Consider the following 17,320-nt stretch of genomic DNA (forward strand, 5'->3'; position numbering starts at 1 on the left):
ATAGGAAACCGAACTAGATGGGCTCTTGGCTTGATCCAGCAGAGCTCTTCTTATGCTCTTACGACTTTTTTTTCCTTTTATTTAATAGTCACCTCTGCATCCAATCCCTGCATCGCCCACAAGTCCCCAGTCTGGCCTGGATGGAAGCAACTCTACCCTTTCTGGCAGTGCCAGCAGTGGAGTGTCCTCATTAAGTGAAAGTAACTTTGGACACTCATCTGAGCCCCCTCCTCGAACAGACACTATGGATTCTGTCCCTAGTCAGGCCTGGAATACTGATGAAGACTTAGAGACACCCTACCTCCCTGTCAGGTACAGTCTCTCAGAACCTGATGTTCTGGAAACACTCAAATCCCAGCCGTGCCGAAGCCACTCTGCTCCATCCGGAGTCATTCCTCAGGACACAATGGACCCTCCTGCTCTACCCCCTAAACCATATCACTCCCGCCTCCCAAACATAGAGAATGAAGAAGGTATGATGAAAGAAGAGGAAGAAAAACACCGGGCACTGCATCGTAAAATCTCCCAGCCAATTGGTGGTGCAAAGGAGGAGCAGGCCAGGGTAGCCTGGGAGCATGGCATAAGTGAACAGTAGGCAGAACCATGAGAATGGAGTTTGCATGATCATTCCAGAAACCAGAAGAGGGATGTAAGATGTGAAGAGAGAAGAGACAAAAGTGAACCAGTTTATTCTCTGCTGTCCTGAGTTAATGTTTGGAGCCAGAGATTGGACCAGCATGCACGGTTGCTGCTTTTTTTTTTTTATTTAATTTTATACTTTTCAGATTTTTAGTGATTTTGGGTTTTGTCTATTTTTTGCAGTGGGTGCTTCATTCCTTCTACAAGCTATCAGACGGCAGGAAGTGATGTATAAGTTGTTAGCTATAGACACTTGCAGAACTGAAGAGTATTAAAAATTTTATGGGGAGGTGGAGCATGGAATTTCCCAAGCTTTCCTCCTACTTTTGAGATGCGCACAAGCTGAAACAGTTGCACTAGGGATGTGTTTCTTTGCTATAATAAGTAAATGCTCATTTTGAATTCAGGGATTCCATGAAGTGTCAGGATGGAAGGTGCACAGTTTAGAGGCACGGAAACTTGCATAAGAGGAAACTGGATCTTCCAGGTTTGAGGCCTATAATCTACTTTGCAGTGGTCTCCCTGCATTGGCTCAGGTGTGCTGAAGCAATCTAACCAGTGCTGACTGGCTTTCATGTTGATTTTAAGACATTTGATTTTTTCATTTTCTATTGTCACGTCATCTATATTTATCAGTTTGAGAAGAAAATATCCAATCATGAGATCTGTAGTTATGATCTTGGCATTTTGGTGCCTAAGCTGAGGCAGGTTGATGGCACCAGCATGTTTATTCTAGTTCAGGAGGTAAGAGAGTAGCTTATGCTAAACCTACCTGATGACTGAACTAGAATGAAAGGGAGGCTTGAACACATGGCTGACCTTTGCCTCAGGGCTGAGTTATCTGCATAGTCCACTGTTGTATTATTCTGTACTATTCAGTAGCAGCCTCTCACTGCTGCTAGACATCAGCACCTTCATCTATCATGAAAGTATTACAGTCTTCAGGAAATGCCTGCTACAGAAAGATTGGATTTTAAAATTTGCCCACGGTGGGGGGATATATATTGTTTTGCTTCTTTATTATAAGAAGCTTCTGAAATATTTATAGAGGAGAACAAGAAGGGTGGGCTATGATACAGGTATATAAAATCACAATTAACTGGTCTCGAACATGGCAATGGGAGGGGAGACTCTGTTTGTATTTATATTGAAGAAGTAGATGAAAGCCAATTAATTTTACATATCACAATTGTATTGTAACCAGAGGAATTGTGGAACATACTGCCATAAGTTATCTGATAGCTAGTAATGAAACTAAGTTTGTAAAGGGTACTAGAAAATGTATGAAGCAAAGGAATATTAACACATATTAAGCAATATGGTACAGGTTAGAGGATTAAAGACTAATAATTCAAGTTAAGAAAATAATTATACTACAGTATTGAGAATTTAAGGGGTTTTATCATTGATTACTTATCACCTGTTTCATTCCAACACCTTAGAAGTTACAAAAACCACCTTGTTTTTGTTCAAAATCCACTTTTTTTGCCCTTTCCTTTAGGGCAAAAAAATGTGTTTAAAAACAAATTTTCATAGTGATTTTTCTAATATGGCACCAGACCCAAAAGCACATTATGAAACTTTTTTATATTGAAAGAAAAATCAGAGCACATAAAATGTAACAGAATGATCAATTTCCAAAAGAGCAATTAAGAAAGAAGCTAGAAGTTCTGATTTTCCTGTTCAGGCACTTACCATATACATTACAAAGAAGTAAATATAGTTGTTCTTTTATAAAGGAAAAAAAATGTTTCTAAACAATTGAAGAGGATAGTGAGCTCTTTGTTCAGCTGAAAGTGCTTGTGACTTGAGATAAGCAGCTAGGAGATTTTTCCTGTCACTCTCTCCTGTGCAAAGCACTTAATAAGAATTTTGCCCTTCTGTTTTAACTAAGCAGCATGGCATGAAAAGGGTGTCTGGTTCTGTTTGCTTTTCAGCTTGCTCCTGATTAATTAAAGACATTTTCATTCATTTGGCCCATGAGCACCATTTCTTCCCATTAGGGAGGGGGTGGCTTTCCAGTGCCACCAGCAACATCTCCAGGCAAGCACAATTTAAATGAACTGTAATACCTGTGGTTATTTCCTGTATACAGTAGACATACATCAAGTTAATTTTAGAATGTCAGACATTGGGTCAATATACTCACCTAAAAGTCCAGGGGACTCAAAATGTATAATTTCTTTGCAGTTGGAGAGAGAGCACAATCCTGACCATAATTACTTAGAAGTTCCATTATTGTTGTTATTATTATTAAGACAACTTATATGCCACTTTTAAATTTAAATAAAATGTTCACAAAGCTGTTTGCTTATTAAAAGAAATGAAAAGATGTTTCTTTTTCCTAAAGGGTTTCACAATATATTTTTTAAAAACACACACTCAAGAGGAGACCAACAACTAGTGGCAAAGATGCTATACTGGGATGAACAGGGACATCTATCTATATGTGGGATGAATAAGTATGCATAGGGGATGGTAACCTAGGTGAAGCTATGAGAAGCTTTCATTATTAACTGGTATTGAAAGCTTTTTCTAGAGGCTCATAATGAATTGTCAGATAGAAACAAATTCCTGCTCTTTTCCTAATCTCATAATCATCAAGTTCCGTGAAAAGGAATAGAGTTTCAATATAATTTTACATAGATTTGGGGGGAGATAATAGTTTTCCACTTTGTACACAATGTTTTGAGGGTGGCTTTCTAAAGGGGCCTCTCTGTGTATCTATCTGTGTCTAAGGAGACTTCCAGTGCATTTCAACTGGTGAATGTGAAACCAAGTATCATATAAATCAGGGGTTGCAAAGCATTATGTAAATAATAGTTCTGAGGTACACAGACAGAATTCCAGTTGCTGAATTAGGTATCCTGTACTTTACTGCTAAAGTTACTTATTTGATTTTCAGACATAAACCCAGGGGGTTTGTGCTGATAGGGCTTTTAAAGCCAAAGCCTACAAAAAGAAGAGTAATAACTTCTTTTGACACAGTTAGGAAAATGAGAAATCTCTTTTTAAATTCTTGGACAGCAAAATAGCACACACAATCATGGTGCCTTAGAAAAAGTTATAAATTGCTCCCAAATGTATAGTGTTCTTGTCCTCTGTCTATAGAGCTGGTTTAACATAGTGGCTAAGAGACTGAGCTGTGAATTAGAACTTTTCTAGTGTGAATCCTGTCTCTGCCATAAACTCACTGGGGCCCAATCCTATCCAAATTTCCAATGCCAAAGCAGCTGCAACGCAGCCCTGAGGTAAGTGAACAAACATTCCCTTACCTTGAAGAGGCTTCTGTGATTGCTGCCCTGGCTGCAGGAAGCAGCACACATCCTCTTGGCACAGCTGGAAGGTTGGATAGGACTGGGCACTAGGTGACCTTAGGCTGTAATCTGACACATTCCTAAGAGTACATTCCATTGAAATAAATAGGGCATACTTCTTAATAGACCTGCATAGGATTGCACTCAGAGGCCGCTCCTTCTTAGCTGCAATATGGGGACAATAATAATACTTATCTTGCAGGATTGTTGTAAGAATCATATCTACATAGATATATGTGAAATGTTTTGCATAATTATACAAATGTTATACAAATAATATACTATTATTATTAGATGAAAAAGAAGGATAAAAGATATTGATTGTTGGGAAACTACAGGAAGAATTTGTTCCATTCTGCATTAATGATGGCCAGTATAATTGAAGTTTATTGCCCATAGTAAAACTATAGGGATTTTTTCCCCTCACATTCCCACACTCACTCATTCCCTTATTTCTCCCTGTAAAGGGGGTTTAAATCATATCCTATCTGAAGAAGAGAGAGAGAGCAGAAAATTTGGGGAGGGGAAATCATATTGCTTAAATTTTCTTTCCATCGTGCTGCTGTGTAAATATTCCACTTGAATGCTATGTATCTGTACAGGAAATTGAGCAAAAAATGTATAGATTGTGGTGTCTGACTGGTACTCTGCCCAGTAAATGTGTTTTTAACCTCTGGCAAGCTGCAATTATTTAAAAAATGGAAAAAAAAAACCCTACAAAAAACCCTCCAACCAGTTCTCTTTTTGTGTATTCATGTTCAGAAAACCTATATTAACTGTAAGGGAAAGCAAACTTAAAGGAAAACAAAAATTTGTACCAGAGTCCTAAAGATATTTCATTGTATGTATTGTGATAGCATGCTTCTGAAATCAACAAATAAGTGGTGTGGATCTTAGCTGCTGTTTTGATTTAGGATTTTTTTCCTTCCCTTCCCCATTCACTCCAACTGCTATGATGTGGAATTAAAGATTAATTCTTGATATTAAAGCATTGAGCAGGATATACTCTCTGAGGTACTGATCAGATATTTATTCAGATGCCCCAGTGCATCTTATCAAATTCTGTATGTGTTAGGGAAACTAGAGGATGCAGTTTATATTCTGTGAATCTCACTCTATCTTTGCTGTGCAGGCCATATCAAATTGCACACCACAGAGTATGGTGTGGAAAATTACTGAAAAAAACAAAATGGAAAGATTGCTGGAGGCCATTTCATAGGAAAATTTGATTATATGCTCTTGACCCTATTTTATTGAGCCACATTAACTAAAAGTTCTGTCCTAACATTTGTGGGTATTATTTTCACTTTTATAAAACTCATTGTCACAAGTAATTCCTAAAGGGAGGGTGAAAGAATGTTGTCATGATGAAAAGAGCTGCCAACTCACTGCTGATAACAGATTTTCAACTCACCCCATGGGATCCAGAGAGACCCAAATAACCCTTTGCCTGGTAAAGTGAAACCCTTTGCCCTTACTTGAAAGCTCATATGGAGTCTCAGTGTCTTGACTAGTTTACATAACAGTATAGTATTCTGTGTGAGCCCAGGCTCACTGAAACAGATTGGTTCTGCCTCCATCTGTTGCCAATCATAGATGTGTCAGTTCTGCTTCCAGCCAAACAACACGAATATATAAAGGTGCACTCTAGTGGTGTGCTTCCAAGCAGATGCCCTTCTTTATTCCTTTCAAACAGCTGCATGGACTGGCAATCCCAATTAGAACTAGAGCAGATGGAGGTAGGAAGTGCATTCTCACTTTACAGGTTGCTTATTCTTGTTGAAAAATCACCTTGTTGAAGCAGCAATTTACTCTAGAAATGTTCATTTCAACAGAGGTGTAGCCACAACATCCATTTCCACCAGCTTAGGAAGTAGCTTCCAGAGAAGGCCTCATGAAGTCAGCAGCATTTTCCCAAACCATGACAGAGCAGGATGTTCTAGACATATGTGTTAGGGAGAACATGGGAACTCTCCATCATGCTCATGGAGAATTGTTCAATACTTAAAGAAATTTATTACAGATTAATGCAATTGCTGAAAACCATATAGATATGATACAGCAGGCAGAAAAAAGGCTTGTCAAGGACATACTGGTAGTTGTCTATAAAGATAGGTAGAATGATGATTAGGGATGAAACAAGCACTGGAACAGCTCATCCTATGTAGGGCAAATATTTATTTATTTATTATAGCATATTTATTTCATTTGGCATATTTAGAGTTCACACAGGATTTCTATCTTAGCATGTAATTTTTCTAAGGTTCTGCAGGAAAATCAGTATACCAAGGGTAGTGTGTGTTGGGTTAGGTGGTAAGAGATCTTACCACCTCTGTTCTTCCCAGAGGCCTGCTGAGTTGACTTAAGGGAAGTCATACACACTCAACCTAACCAAATCATGGTGGTTGCTTGTGAGGGCTCTTCCACTCAATCATCAGCATGCACAATAAACAGTTACCTGCAGGGCACCAAACACCTTTCCTCCAGTTAGCACATCTGTTGTGTGAAGATCACATTTCCCCAGAATCCAGAACAGCAATATTTTATGGCTGGGAAAATGCTGTGTCCGCTTCCTCCTACTATAATGGTGAGCAATGTGTGGAATATGGTGGTGGACATGTCACAAGCAGCTATTCAACAGTATCTCTGTGACTTCACTGGTGATGAAGAACAAAATTCCTCTGCCTTCCCCCATGCCTGTGCCACTTTGCAAATCTTTTAACATTTTTTTAAACCTTTGCAAAGGCTGAGCACTCGTCCCACTATACCACCCAAATGTGAGTGCTCCCATGAAGCCCTTTTAAAATGATATTTATTTTTATCTTTTTTCCTTGGTTATTTATTTCAACATTTTGATTCTGAGAAAAGATATATTGTTTCATTTGTATATTACTGACTTGTGAATACAGTATTGTCTATTTTAATGCTGTTGAATGTATAGATTACTTGATCATATATAATTGTAATTCTGTTAAAATATGAACAATTAATAAAAAGATAAAATAAAAACAAAGAGGGCCAAACACAAGGAGGGCTTTGCTTCCCTTTTCCCACTACAGTAGTACCCTGCTATTTCATTAACTTTTTTCTTTGTAATATTCTTTCTATTGAATTATTACTCTGTTCCCCCACTTCAATGCAGAATGCACATCTCTATGCTTAAAAAAAAAATCACACCTACCCCACTTTAAAAATGAAATGGGAAGAGGGTGGTTCTCTAGAGAGGCCTAACTTTAAAAATGTATGATTAATTACAATGTTTTCAATAAATGCAAATTATCACAACAGAAAGTTCTAACAGCAGTTTGCCCATGTCCCTGTGACAGCAGGGGCTGCACGTACAAAACAGCTGCTAATCATATGCAGACTTTGCCTCAATATACAAGGGACAGATCTGCCTTCCAAGCATGTAAGTCACCTCTGGATGCCACTGTGTGTGTAGGCCAATATACATGTGCAGAAGCAGATCTGCTAGGACAAGATGTGCATTGTCCAATATATTTTCTACAGCATACGGAACGTCTCTGCTCAGCTGTATGTTACTAGTTCATGCACAACTCTTGGCTATCTCTTGATCAGGTTCAGTTATTATTTGCCTTCTTAAAAGCTATGGATTTTGAACAATGCAATGCAAGCTCTGTAGTATATACACTGAATCTTGGTGCTGCTTCATATATATTTCAGCTTCAGTTCAAGAGTTGAAGACAAGTTCTAAGTTTGGAAGCTGCTCTTTTAGATGGGTGACATTATTTATCTCCTGGAAATACAGAGTTAATAAACTGGAATGGGGTTTTTTGTTTTTTGTTTTTTAAGCAAAATGCACAGAATACAGAAAACAATATAAAACTGTTGCAGGTCACCTTGATAAAACGAAATTCATTCTTTCTGATTTTTCTTGAAAAAGCAATGGGAATTTCTCAGAGGCAAAAAAAAAAATGAACTGTGAACATAGGAAAGGAAAAAGAAATGTATGGAAGATACAGAGCATGTAAGGGATGTTCCAGAGTGATAAGTGAAGTCTTTATCATTACTCACTTTGCTGCTAGAAAGTATGACATTATTCTACCATTGCAAAGCACATGGTGAGAAATGGTTCAAATATTGTCCTGGAACTCAATGAGTAGAAACTGTTTTCTCTCACTGTAGGAGAACTTATGCTACCTCCCATTTCTGTCTAGTCCCCTGCAATGCCTGCAAGTCTCCCATTTAGCATGCCCTATCCTGGTTTTAGCTTCACCTCCATGGGCTGTGAGAAGCAGAATTTCTAATGGGCATAGGAATGGCCAGACTTGGAAAAAACCTTTTAGAAATGAAAAGGTGAATTAGGCCTAGTGAAGATGAACCAGAAGCTGCTGTCCTGAACCTGAATTTGGAGCATTTGGTGAATACTGACCCAGGTAATTCTTGATCATGGGGAACAATGTGGCTGAGAGTGGTAGAGAAGCTTTTTCACAGTTCCATTCAGGTGCCTACTGCACAGAAACCTGTAACTGAGAAAACATGTATGTCTGTATCCATCTGAAATTAGTTACCCAGAAATTAGTTACCCTGTAATTAAATCAGTGATGTCATGAATTTTACAGTCTGAGCTGATTATTGATTTGAAACTACTAGCTCCATGCAAAATAAATATATGCTTTGATAATGATTTGTGTGCATTTTCATCACTCTACAATGTGACTATACTTTTCAAGAACATGACACATTTTTTACTTTTCAATATCTATATGATGTACCACACACATGCAGATAATCTGAAAAAAATCATCTTACTGACTCGCTTATGTGGCCCTCACTCTGCCAGGTTGCTTCTCTAGGCTGAGACCTGTCAGCAGCATGAACAGACAGCAAGAAGAACAGCTTGAGGTGGGAGAGTGAACAAATGGTGCTGGTGCTCAACACAGGGCCCAATCCTATCCAATTTTCCAGTGCCAGTGCAGTTGTGCCAATGGGGTGTGCACTGCATCCTGTGGTAGGGAGGCAGTAACAAGCCTCCTCAAGGTCAGGGAGCATTTGTTCCCTCACCTTGGAGCTGCACTGTGACTGTACCAGTGCTGGAAAGTTGGATAGGATTGGGCCCTTAGGCTGCAATCCTGACCACACTTTCCTGAGAGTAAGTCCCATTGAACAAAATAGGACCTACTTCTGAGTAGACCTGGTTAGGATTGCGCCTTTTGTAAGCAAGCCAACAAGCATTCAACAGCAGCAGCCCCAGACTGATATGTGTGTGAGAAAGAGTACCCCAAGCAAGCACACAGAGGAAACATGACAACAACGGGACAGTAGCAATGGGGAGGGAAATACATCCGCTGTGACATTTTTCTTTCAAGGGCAGTCACTACTTTCCACATGAGAAAAAAACAGTTCCCTGATCCCCCCCCCCCCAGCAAGACTGGTCCACAAAGGATGGAGCCACACTGAAAAGGAGAGCACTGTTCCCTCCCTAATCCTGGTAAACACAGCTGTGTCAAAAGCAAGACTCTCATTTGAAGATTTATAGGGGGCAAAAATAAAATTGATGATGCCCTCATCAGATTGTATGTTTAGCTCTTATTTTCTTAGACTGCTGGATCTGGCACTTTATCTTTCCCCGTCTTCCATCATGTTTAAGCAGACACAGGATCTGTGTACGCACAGCACTGTCACTACTAGCTGCCTCTGAGCTGGGGAACTTGCCTTGGCAAGTTCAGTAGCATTTAGGAATCAGGCTTCTGTTTTCAATTGCTTCTCTCTGTGCACCAGTGTGTGTATATATACACACTTGCCTGCTGAGGATTTTACTTTGTGCATTTAATGAAGTGGACTATCCAGCTTACATAGAAATAAATGTGCTAGTCTTTAAGGTAGCCCTCCTCCATTCATCTGCTTATCATCTAGCGAAGGGGTGTCCAAAGTTTTTGGCAGGAGGTCCACTTCAGCTCTCTGACAATGTGTCAGGGGCCAGGTAAAAAAGAATTAATTTACATTTAAAATTTGAATAAATTTACATAAGTTTACATAAATGAATATGCGATCTGAAGAGAAACCAGAGCATAAATGAATATACTAAAGATGAACTTATATGAATGAATGACAGTCTTGCGATAGCCTAAGGCCTATAAAAGGCCTTGCACAAAGCAAGGCTGGCCTTTCCTTTGCTGCCACTACTGCATCACAGATGTAAAACAGCAAGCAGTGGAGGTAGCCCTCATCCCACAGGTCACGTGAGAGGTCAAACAGTCACCCTCAAGCTGAGATCAGTTGCGTCGGGCCACAGTGGGCTCCAACAAATCTCAGGAGGGCCAGAGGCTCATTGGAGACTCAAGTGGCCCCAGGGCCGGGTTTTGAGCACTCCTGATCTAGCCTGATGAAGAATTCAGTAGGACTCTCTACTTTTTAACTTTTGGGTTGGTCATCATCATTTTTTTTCCTTTTTTCCTTTTCACTGAAAATGAAATGAAAAATCATTTTCATTTTTTTCCTGACTTTGAATTATGGATTTTGCTGTTGGCACGTTCACATCTGGGCTGCTGCTTCAAACTCAACCTAGGATCAGATGTGGCCATCAGTCACTGACATTCCATTTGCAGTCATGGCTTTGGAGATGAGCTATTGTGGAAGAATGCATGTTTTGCACATGGAAGATCCCAGTTAAAAGTCTACAGATTTTTCCAAATGATTGTTCTATTGTGCATTCAGCACACAGTTACTACTCTGATGTCAGCAGATATTTATCATAGTACAGCTGTTGTAGAAACTGCATTTTTCCAGTATTCAAACAGAACACTTTGTTACAGGAAGAATATGATTCCCAGTGCCAACCCCATTTGTGTAGTGTAGTGACTGCTTTATAGACTAGTGTCATATGCGTCTGTTAGTGCCTTATACCTGTAGCACATAAGTGATGCATGACACATTTTCCATGACATGTCCACATCATTTCATGAGCTTTTAAAATGCATTTTTAAGTTATTAAAGGATAAAATGGACCACTGAAGTCTATCACAAAGTCCAGTAGTTTCACTAAGTATCCACTATCTAATCTGTCCATTTAATTTACTCTGTACTGACTTGCCTTGCCTATGAACCAACTCTGCTGTAACCTCTCAACAGTACTGTAACTTTGGCAGTATTGCTGAAGTACACAAGAGGGAGCTGTTCTCCATGCCTTATAAGGCTGGTTGAAATTCTCTCAACTTCCCTCAATAGTGTTTCTCAAACTGTGGGTTGGGACCCACTAGGTGGCTCCCCCTTCATTTCACTATTTTAATTTTAATATATTAGACTTGATGCTACCATGGAATGTGACTGCATTTGGGGAGATGTTACAGACCTGTACTTTTCTTGCTGGCATCCTTCAGTCTCGGAAGACTATGGTATCGCGCTCTGAATAGTGGTTCTGGAACAGAGTGTCCTCCCCAGTGCGCGGAGCCTGGGTAAAGCAAATATGGATAGACTGTTACCCATGCAGCAAATCCCCCCTCTCCACGTCGCTGAAATGGTCCAATGGAAAGGCAGAAGCCAATATGGTTGGTCCCACCGGAAGTAACAGGAGTTGCCAGAACGTGACTGTATTCAGCCATGAACTGCCTCCAGGACTCCGGCTCCGGATTTTGCCTAGAGGTTGACTCCTGAAGCCTTTTCCATAACTGGATGTAGCCACAAGGCAGTGGAGGTTTGGGATCAGAGTTTTCCTTCTCTCAGATGAGCTGCCTTCCCAGGCTAACAAGTCCCATCTACCTGGTGGCTGTTTAGTCGCCTCTTATGACAAGTACAGCCAAACTGAGGGCCTATTCTTACCCCCAGCCCCCAGGGGTTCCTGTACTTTTAACAAGCTACTATGTACAGGTTGAGCCTCGTTATTCACGTGGGTTCTGTTCCAAGCACTCCGGTGGATGGCAAAAAGCTATATTTGATTTGCACTATAGCAAATCTATTTACAAAACTAAGTTTCTTTGCTCTGTTGATGTAAAAACAGCCTTGTGACCTTTGTGATGTAAGATAAGAGTCATTAAGAAGACAATCCATCAACCAGTCCTCCTCCAAGAGCTTAGAAAGCTTAACTCAGCCCCTCCCTTCACCAGTGCAAAGCGATCACCTTTCTTTCACGTGGTCAGGGGGAAGGGAGGGGTCTGCTGGAGAAAGAAGGATTGATGGATTGTCAGTCAGCTGCCCTCTCTCTCTCTCATTAAGGAGGCTACTGTTAAAGGACTGTTCAGTTTTTTAAACTGATTTTAAAGGGGTGCATTTTCCCCTTCTCCAGGGATCAGCACATTCCTTCTCATTTGCAGGGGCCATTCATGTTGAGTCAAATCAGTGTATAAAAAATCAGTGTATAACAAGGCTGGACCTGTATGTTCTTTTAAGAATGATAGTAAATGGGACTTCCTCCTGGGTAAGTGTAGGTAGGATAGCAGCCTAGGATTGTTAAAAATGTCCCTGCTTGATGATGTCACTTCCGGTCATGACATAACTTCCGACGCATTCTAAAAAGTGAGCTAAATGTGTGAGAACCACTGCTCTATAATTAAGACTGAAGCAGTGCTAGACTCCAGAGAGCAAGAAGCTGACTTCAGTACTTGGATGGGGGGGGGGCCTGGTAGAGCTACATGTACTAGGAAAAATTGTGTTCTGTATATATACCAATATATAAGCAATTAATTGTTTTTGTTTATTCTAAAAACTTTTGTTGCTGCAATCATAGTACTTCAGTGTCATCATAATACTTCAGTGGCAAATGTTAGAAGGGGTAGCAAAAAGTGTGGAATTGGCTTCCCTTTATCATTCCAGGTGATGACTCCAGAACTAAATCTTAGATCACATGAACTAAAGGGAGAGTTCAGTACTGTACGTCTGACACATCATATGCTGTGCACAGAAGCATTTGTATGGTGCAAAACATACTTAGTTTACTTTCTGAAGCATGCATAATTTGTTCCAAACGGGACTTTACTGAAAAGTGCCCTCTGGACTAAGGCTTTAGTATTTCTTCTGTTTAGTTTATGCTGTGATTTGAAACGTGAACATAGACCCAGAAGGGTCAAAAGTAACATGACAGAATTGCTGTCCTGGTTTCATACATTACCTCTGGCAGATAAATAGGAGCCCACTGAGAATGCCTTGTCCTATGATCCCCCCCCCCCCCCCCGCAGTCCTGCAGCTAGTATTAGGCTCATACACAAGTGATGTGCCTCATTTTCAGATTTGTATTCCTGGTTGCTACTGTAAGCCATGCTTACCTCATCAGAAGCTTCTTTTGAACTTCCACAGTCCAATATTTCATCGTATTTGGGGTTGAGTTTATGTAACTTAATTTATAACCAATCAGAAATATATATTCTAGTGCAAAACTAGATATAGGTTTTATATATTCCTACATATTATGAATTAGGATTGTGATTCTCTAAAAAGAAAAAAATACATATTCAGTGGGTGCACCATGGTCTTTCAAAACAGAACAACAAATGTTCCAATTCTGCACTAGAACCAAATATATTGCTTTAAAAGGCTGCAAAGAGCTTCCTAAGACTTTCATAAAATGCAGACCTTTCTGAGCCATTTCACCAGCCCCAGATTTTCTCTGCCTCACTTTCTGTTTGTTTTTATTACCATCATCATTTCTGAAGGATTCTGATGCACTTGGAAGTTTTCTGATCAAGGATTTTGTTGCTGGCACTAACAGAGATGTTAAAAAGATTGTGCCTTTTAGATTTTTTTTTTTTAACAAAGGGCCCAGTCCTAGCCCACCTTCCAGCATCAATGCAGCTGCAATGTAGTCCCAAGGTAAAGGAACATTTGTTCCCTGACCTTGTGGAGACCTCCATGACTGCCCACCACCACCCAGGATGCCGCGCACAACCGCTGGCATGGCTACATCAGCGCTAGAAAGTTGAATAGGATTGGATCCTAAGGCTACAATCCTATGTACACCTACATGAGAATAGGTGCCACTGAACTCAGTGGAACTTACACATAAGATTGTGCTGTAACATGACTATTATTTATAGATCTGTCTGATACTGTGAAACATACCCAGTGGTGTCACTAGGGTTTGCGTTACCCAGTGCGGGATGCCAGCGCGTCACCCCCCCATGCAGTGGGCGGGGCAACACCCCAGGTGGTAGGTGTGGTGATGTACCATCACTCCATCCCCACTGGTTTTTTCACTGTACCTTTTGATAGAACAAAGAAAGAACACATTCTGCATAAAATTACGCATTGATTGATATATAACATGATGGTATTACTCCTCCAAACTGTGATTTTAGTGATTTTGGTCACTAGTGGTGTCACACACAATCCTTACTAACACCTTACTGCAGCAGTTCTCAAACTTTTAGCACTGGCACCCACTTTTTAGCATGATAATCTGTCCAAGACTCACCAGAAGTGATGTCTTGGTAGAAGTGAAATCATCAGGCAAATTAAAATAAATAAGCATAAATAATTAAAGTAAAACAAATAATTAAATAAGCCAGCCCTGGTCCACCAAGTGAATTTCCTCTTTAGCCTGCCAGCAATAACACCCCCTTCCAAAACCAGTAAGGTTTTCAGCCCTACCCAGTGCCCAGTTCAATTTAAGAACTTCTGTTTAAACCAGATCACTATCAGGATCCACTTGGCTTTGCAAGTCTCAAAAAAGTTCACCTTATCAGCTGAAGCCTCTGTTCTGATCCTTTTTAGTGGGGGGGGGGGGGGAAGCTGCCTTCTGCAGCACTTGTTTAGCTCCAGGTGCATAGGATCAGGACCATCATGGTAGCCTTGCACTCTCCTTCACCTGAACTTCTACACCAGCCAAGGCACGTTTGCTTACTTGTGAGTAAACGTGACGTGAGGCTTAGTTTCGCTTTTCATAGGGCTCAATACATTCATCTGCTTGGAGGAAGCGACTTATTTCTCAGGTGTTTTGGGGGGCTGCATTCATTGGATCAGGACCATTCTGGTGTCATTGGATTCCTCTCAACCTGCCCTTTCCGACGGACTAAGGCACATTCGCTTACTCATGAGTAAACACGCGATATGGCTCACTTTCACTTTCCATAGGGATCCATGCCTTTTTTGTTCTCCAGTTTTTTGGCCATAACTTTTGATAGAAGGGAGATATTTCACTCAGGTTTTTGCATTGTATTCCGCTCGAAATTCCACATCCAACGGTATATAATATGATGGGGTTACTCCTAACCACCGCGATTTTAGCATGTCACCCCCCAGTGCGCGTCACCCCCCTGTGCGCATCATCTGGTGCGGGCCGTACCCCCCAAGTGACGCCACTGAACACACCTGTGAACTGGTGGACAATGTTTGTTCTGTCCACAGCAACCAAAGATATTACAACATCCTAATTCATAATCAAAGACAAAGCAGTAGGAGTGTGAAGTTTTTTCAAATGTGGCCACCACACCTTATACAATTCAAAGGGAGCAGAAGAAAAGACTGTTCAGTAAACTACTGCAGGGGGCAGGGGACACCTGCCCCTCTTTACTCCATATGTGTTCCATAACCTGACACAGTGGACATATTTGAAAAGCCATAGATTATACAGCACTGCAGGTGAATAGGTATGGCTACAGCACAGGCTTCTGTGAAAAAATAGGAGCAAACATTGTCCCTCCCACTAGTTTATGTGGCTTCAGGCCATATACTGAGTGCCAATTTCTTCGTGCATTCATAAAACCCTATGACTTATTATGCACTTAGGGGGTGTTGTGAACTGAAAACATACATTCATGCCCCTCCCTGTATGTAAACGTACATGCATCCCCTCTCCCTGCTTCTTCCACCCACAGCCATAGAAGGGCCGGATTCACATGTGCATTTTCATACTCTTAAATATTCTCTCAGGAATCCCACCTCACTTCAGTTATTCCATTATTGGTTTGTTTGTTTAAAGGATGTTTATGTCATTTTTTAACATTCAAAGCGATGCACAACAATAAAATTACAATGCCACAATTAAATAAAATTTAACTAAAATATTAAATAAAACCAATTAATCAATGAAAATGATACTGGGGCAGATTAAAAGGTGTAAAAGCAACATTACATATAATTAAAATAGTATAAAACAGCAACCAAGGTGTTGAAATAAAAAGTGATCCCTAGGAGGTTCCTCTCTCCTCAAAAGCCAAGTGAAATAAAATGTTTTTAAACCTGCTAGGAACAGTGGCTCCTCAGAAGAAAGGGCATTTGTTCCCTTCCCCCAAGTAAGGGAAGCAGCCCCACAATGGAGCTGCTCAACTCAGATCAGCTATTTAGCTGGCACAGTAAGGATGCCTCCTGTTGGGCCAGGAGGCCCACCCTCTGCCTGCTTGGAACACCTCCTTCCCCCCAACTTACCTCTCTGCCACCCAATGCTCCAAGAGAATGCCCAGTGGACTGCTGGCCTCCAACAGGTACTGTCCCACCACAGGCTCACACTGGGCCAGCTCCAGTGCTGGGCCGATGCTAATGCCTGCAAATGTGCCTTATGGCACGATTGTGATAGTGCATGCCAGCAGTGAGCCGGCGTGCACTGCTCTGGATCAGGCCCTCAGCACACCAAGCCCCTGCGACCAACTGGGCTGCCACATTCTGCACTAACAATGGTTTTCAAACCATCTTCAAGGCTTACCCCACATCATAGTAATCTAGGCAAGATGTCACTAGGGCAGCATTTCCCAAACTGTTGTTTGGGGCCCACCAGTGGTTTGTGACCTGATTGTTGGTGGTCCTGAAACTGTCAAGCTGATAGCTGACAAGGAAAATGTATTGAGCCCTAAGGAAAAATGAGCCACCTGTATGTGTTTACTCAGGTTACAATCTCACTTTCCTGGGAGTAACCCCTTTGACTATAATGGGCCTTACTTCTGAGTAGACATGCTTGGGACTGGGCTCTCAAGGAAAGGCAAACATTCTTTGGCTCGTCTGTAAGGCCAGGCAAAGAATGCAAGGCCTGATCTGAGGAACATGGAGCTCAACGAATGCTTCAGAAAGTCACCAGGGACATGAGGTGTGTGGGGAGGCAGGTGAGGCAGAGCCTCCCCACTGGAGTCCTTCAAAAAGCACCATTGCTGTGTGAGGCACCCAAGTACTGACAGCCCACGTGCAATGCACTTTTCAAAGGACTCCAGTGGGGAGGCTCTGCCTCACCTGCCTCCCCACCATAGTAAGAAGCATAAAAACTGAGGCTTAAGCAGCTGTTAAGGTGAGACTCTTTTTGTTTCGGCCTCAGAAACATGAGGGGGTCATGTGGTGGTCCAAGGTGGGTCCTGATGCTAAGGAGTTTGGGAACCACTGCACAGGGCAAGGACCTCTGTGGCCATTCGGCCTCTGCCAGGGTACCGGCTGAGGCTGGGCCCCTCTGGTGACCCCAGCTGCTGCCAGTACTGGGCACAACAGTCCTCACT

General features: G+C 41.3%; 1 protein-coding gene across 5 annotated transcripts in view; it reads left to right on the forward strand.

Annotated features, from left to right (window-relative positions):
- Nucleotides 1–8,573, forward strand: part of DOCK3 (dedicator of cytokinesis 3) — a 282,465-nt gene extending 273,892 nt beyond the window's left edge. For all 5 annotated transcript variants that reach the window (XM_066613546.1, XM_066613549.1, XM_066613547.1 and 2 more), the window contains one exon: nt 89–8,573. In XM_066613546.1, coding sequence (XP_066469643.1) covers nt 89–595 — 507 coding nt within the window. In that variant the 3' untranslated portion in view covers nt 596–8,573. The remainder of the gene's footprint in view (nt 1–88) is intronic.
- Nucleotides 8,574–17,320: the final 8,747 nt, after the last annotated feature.

The sequence above is a fragment of the Tiliqua scincoides genome, chromosome 2, assembly GCF_035046505.1.
Source record: "Tiliqua scincoides isolate rTilSci1 chromosome 2, rTilSci1.hap2, whole genome shotgun sequence".
Lineage (NCBI taxonomy): Eukaryota > Metazoa > Chordata > Lepidosauria > Squamata > Scincidae > Tiliqua > Tiliqua scincoides.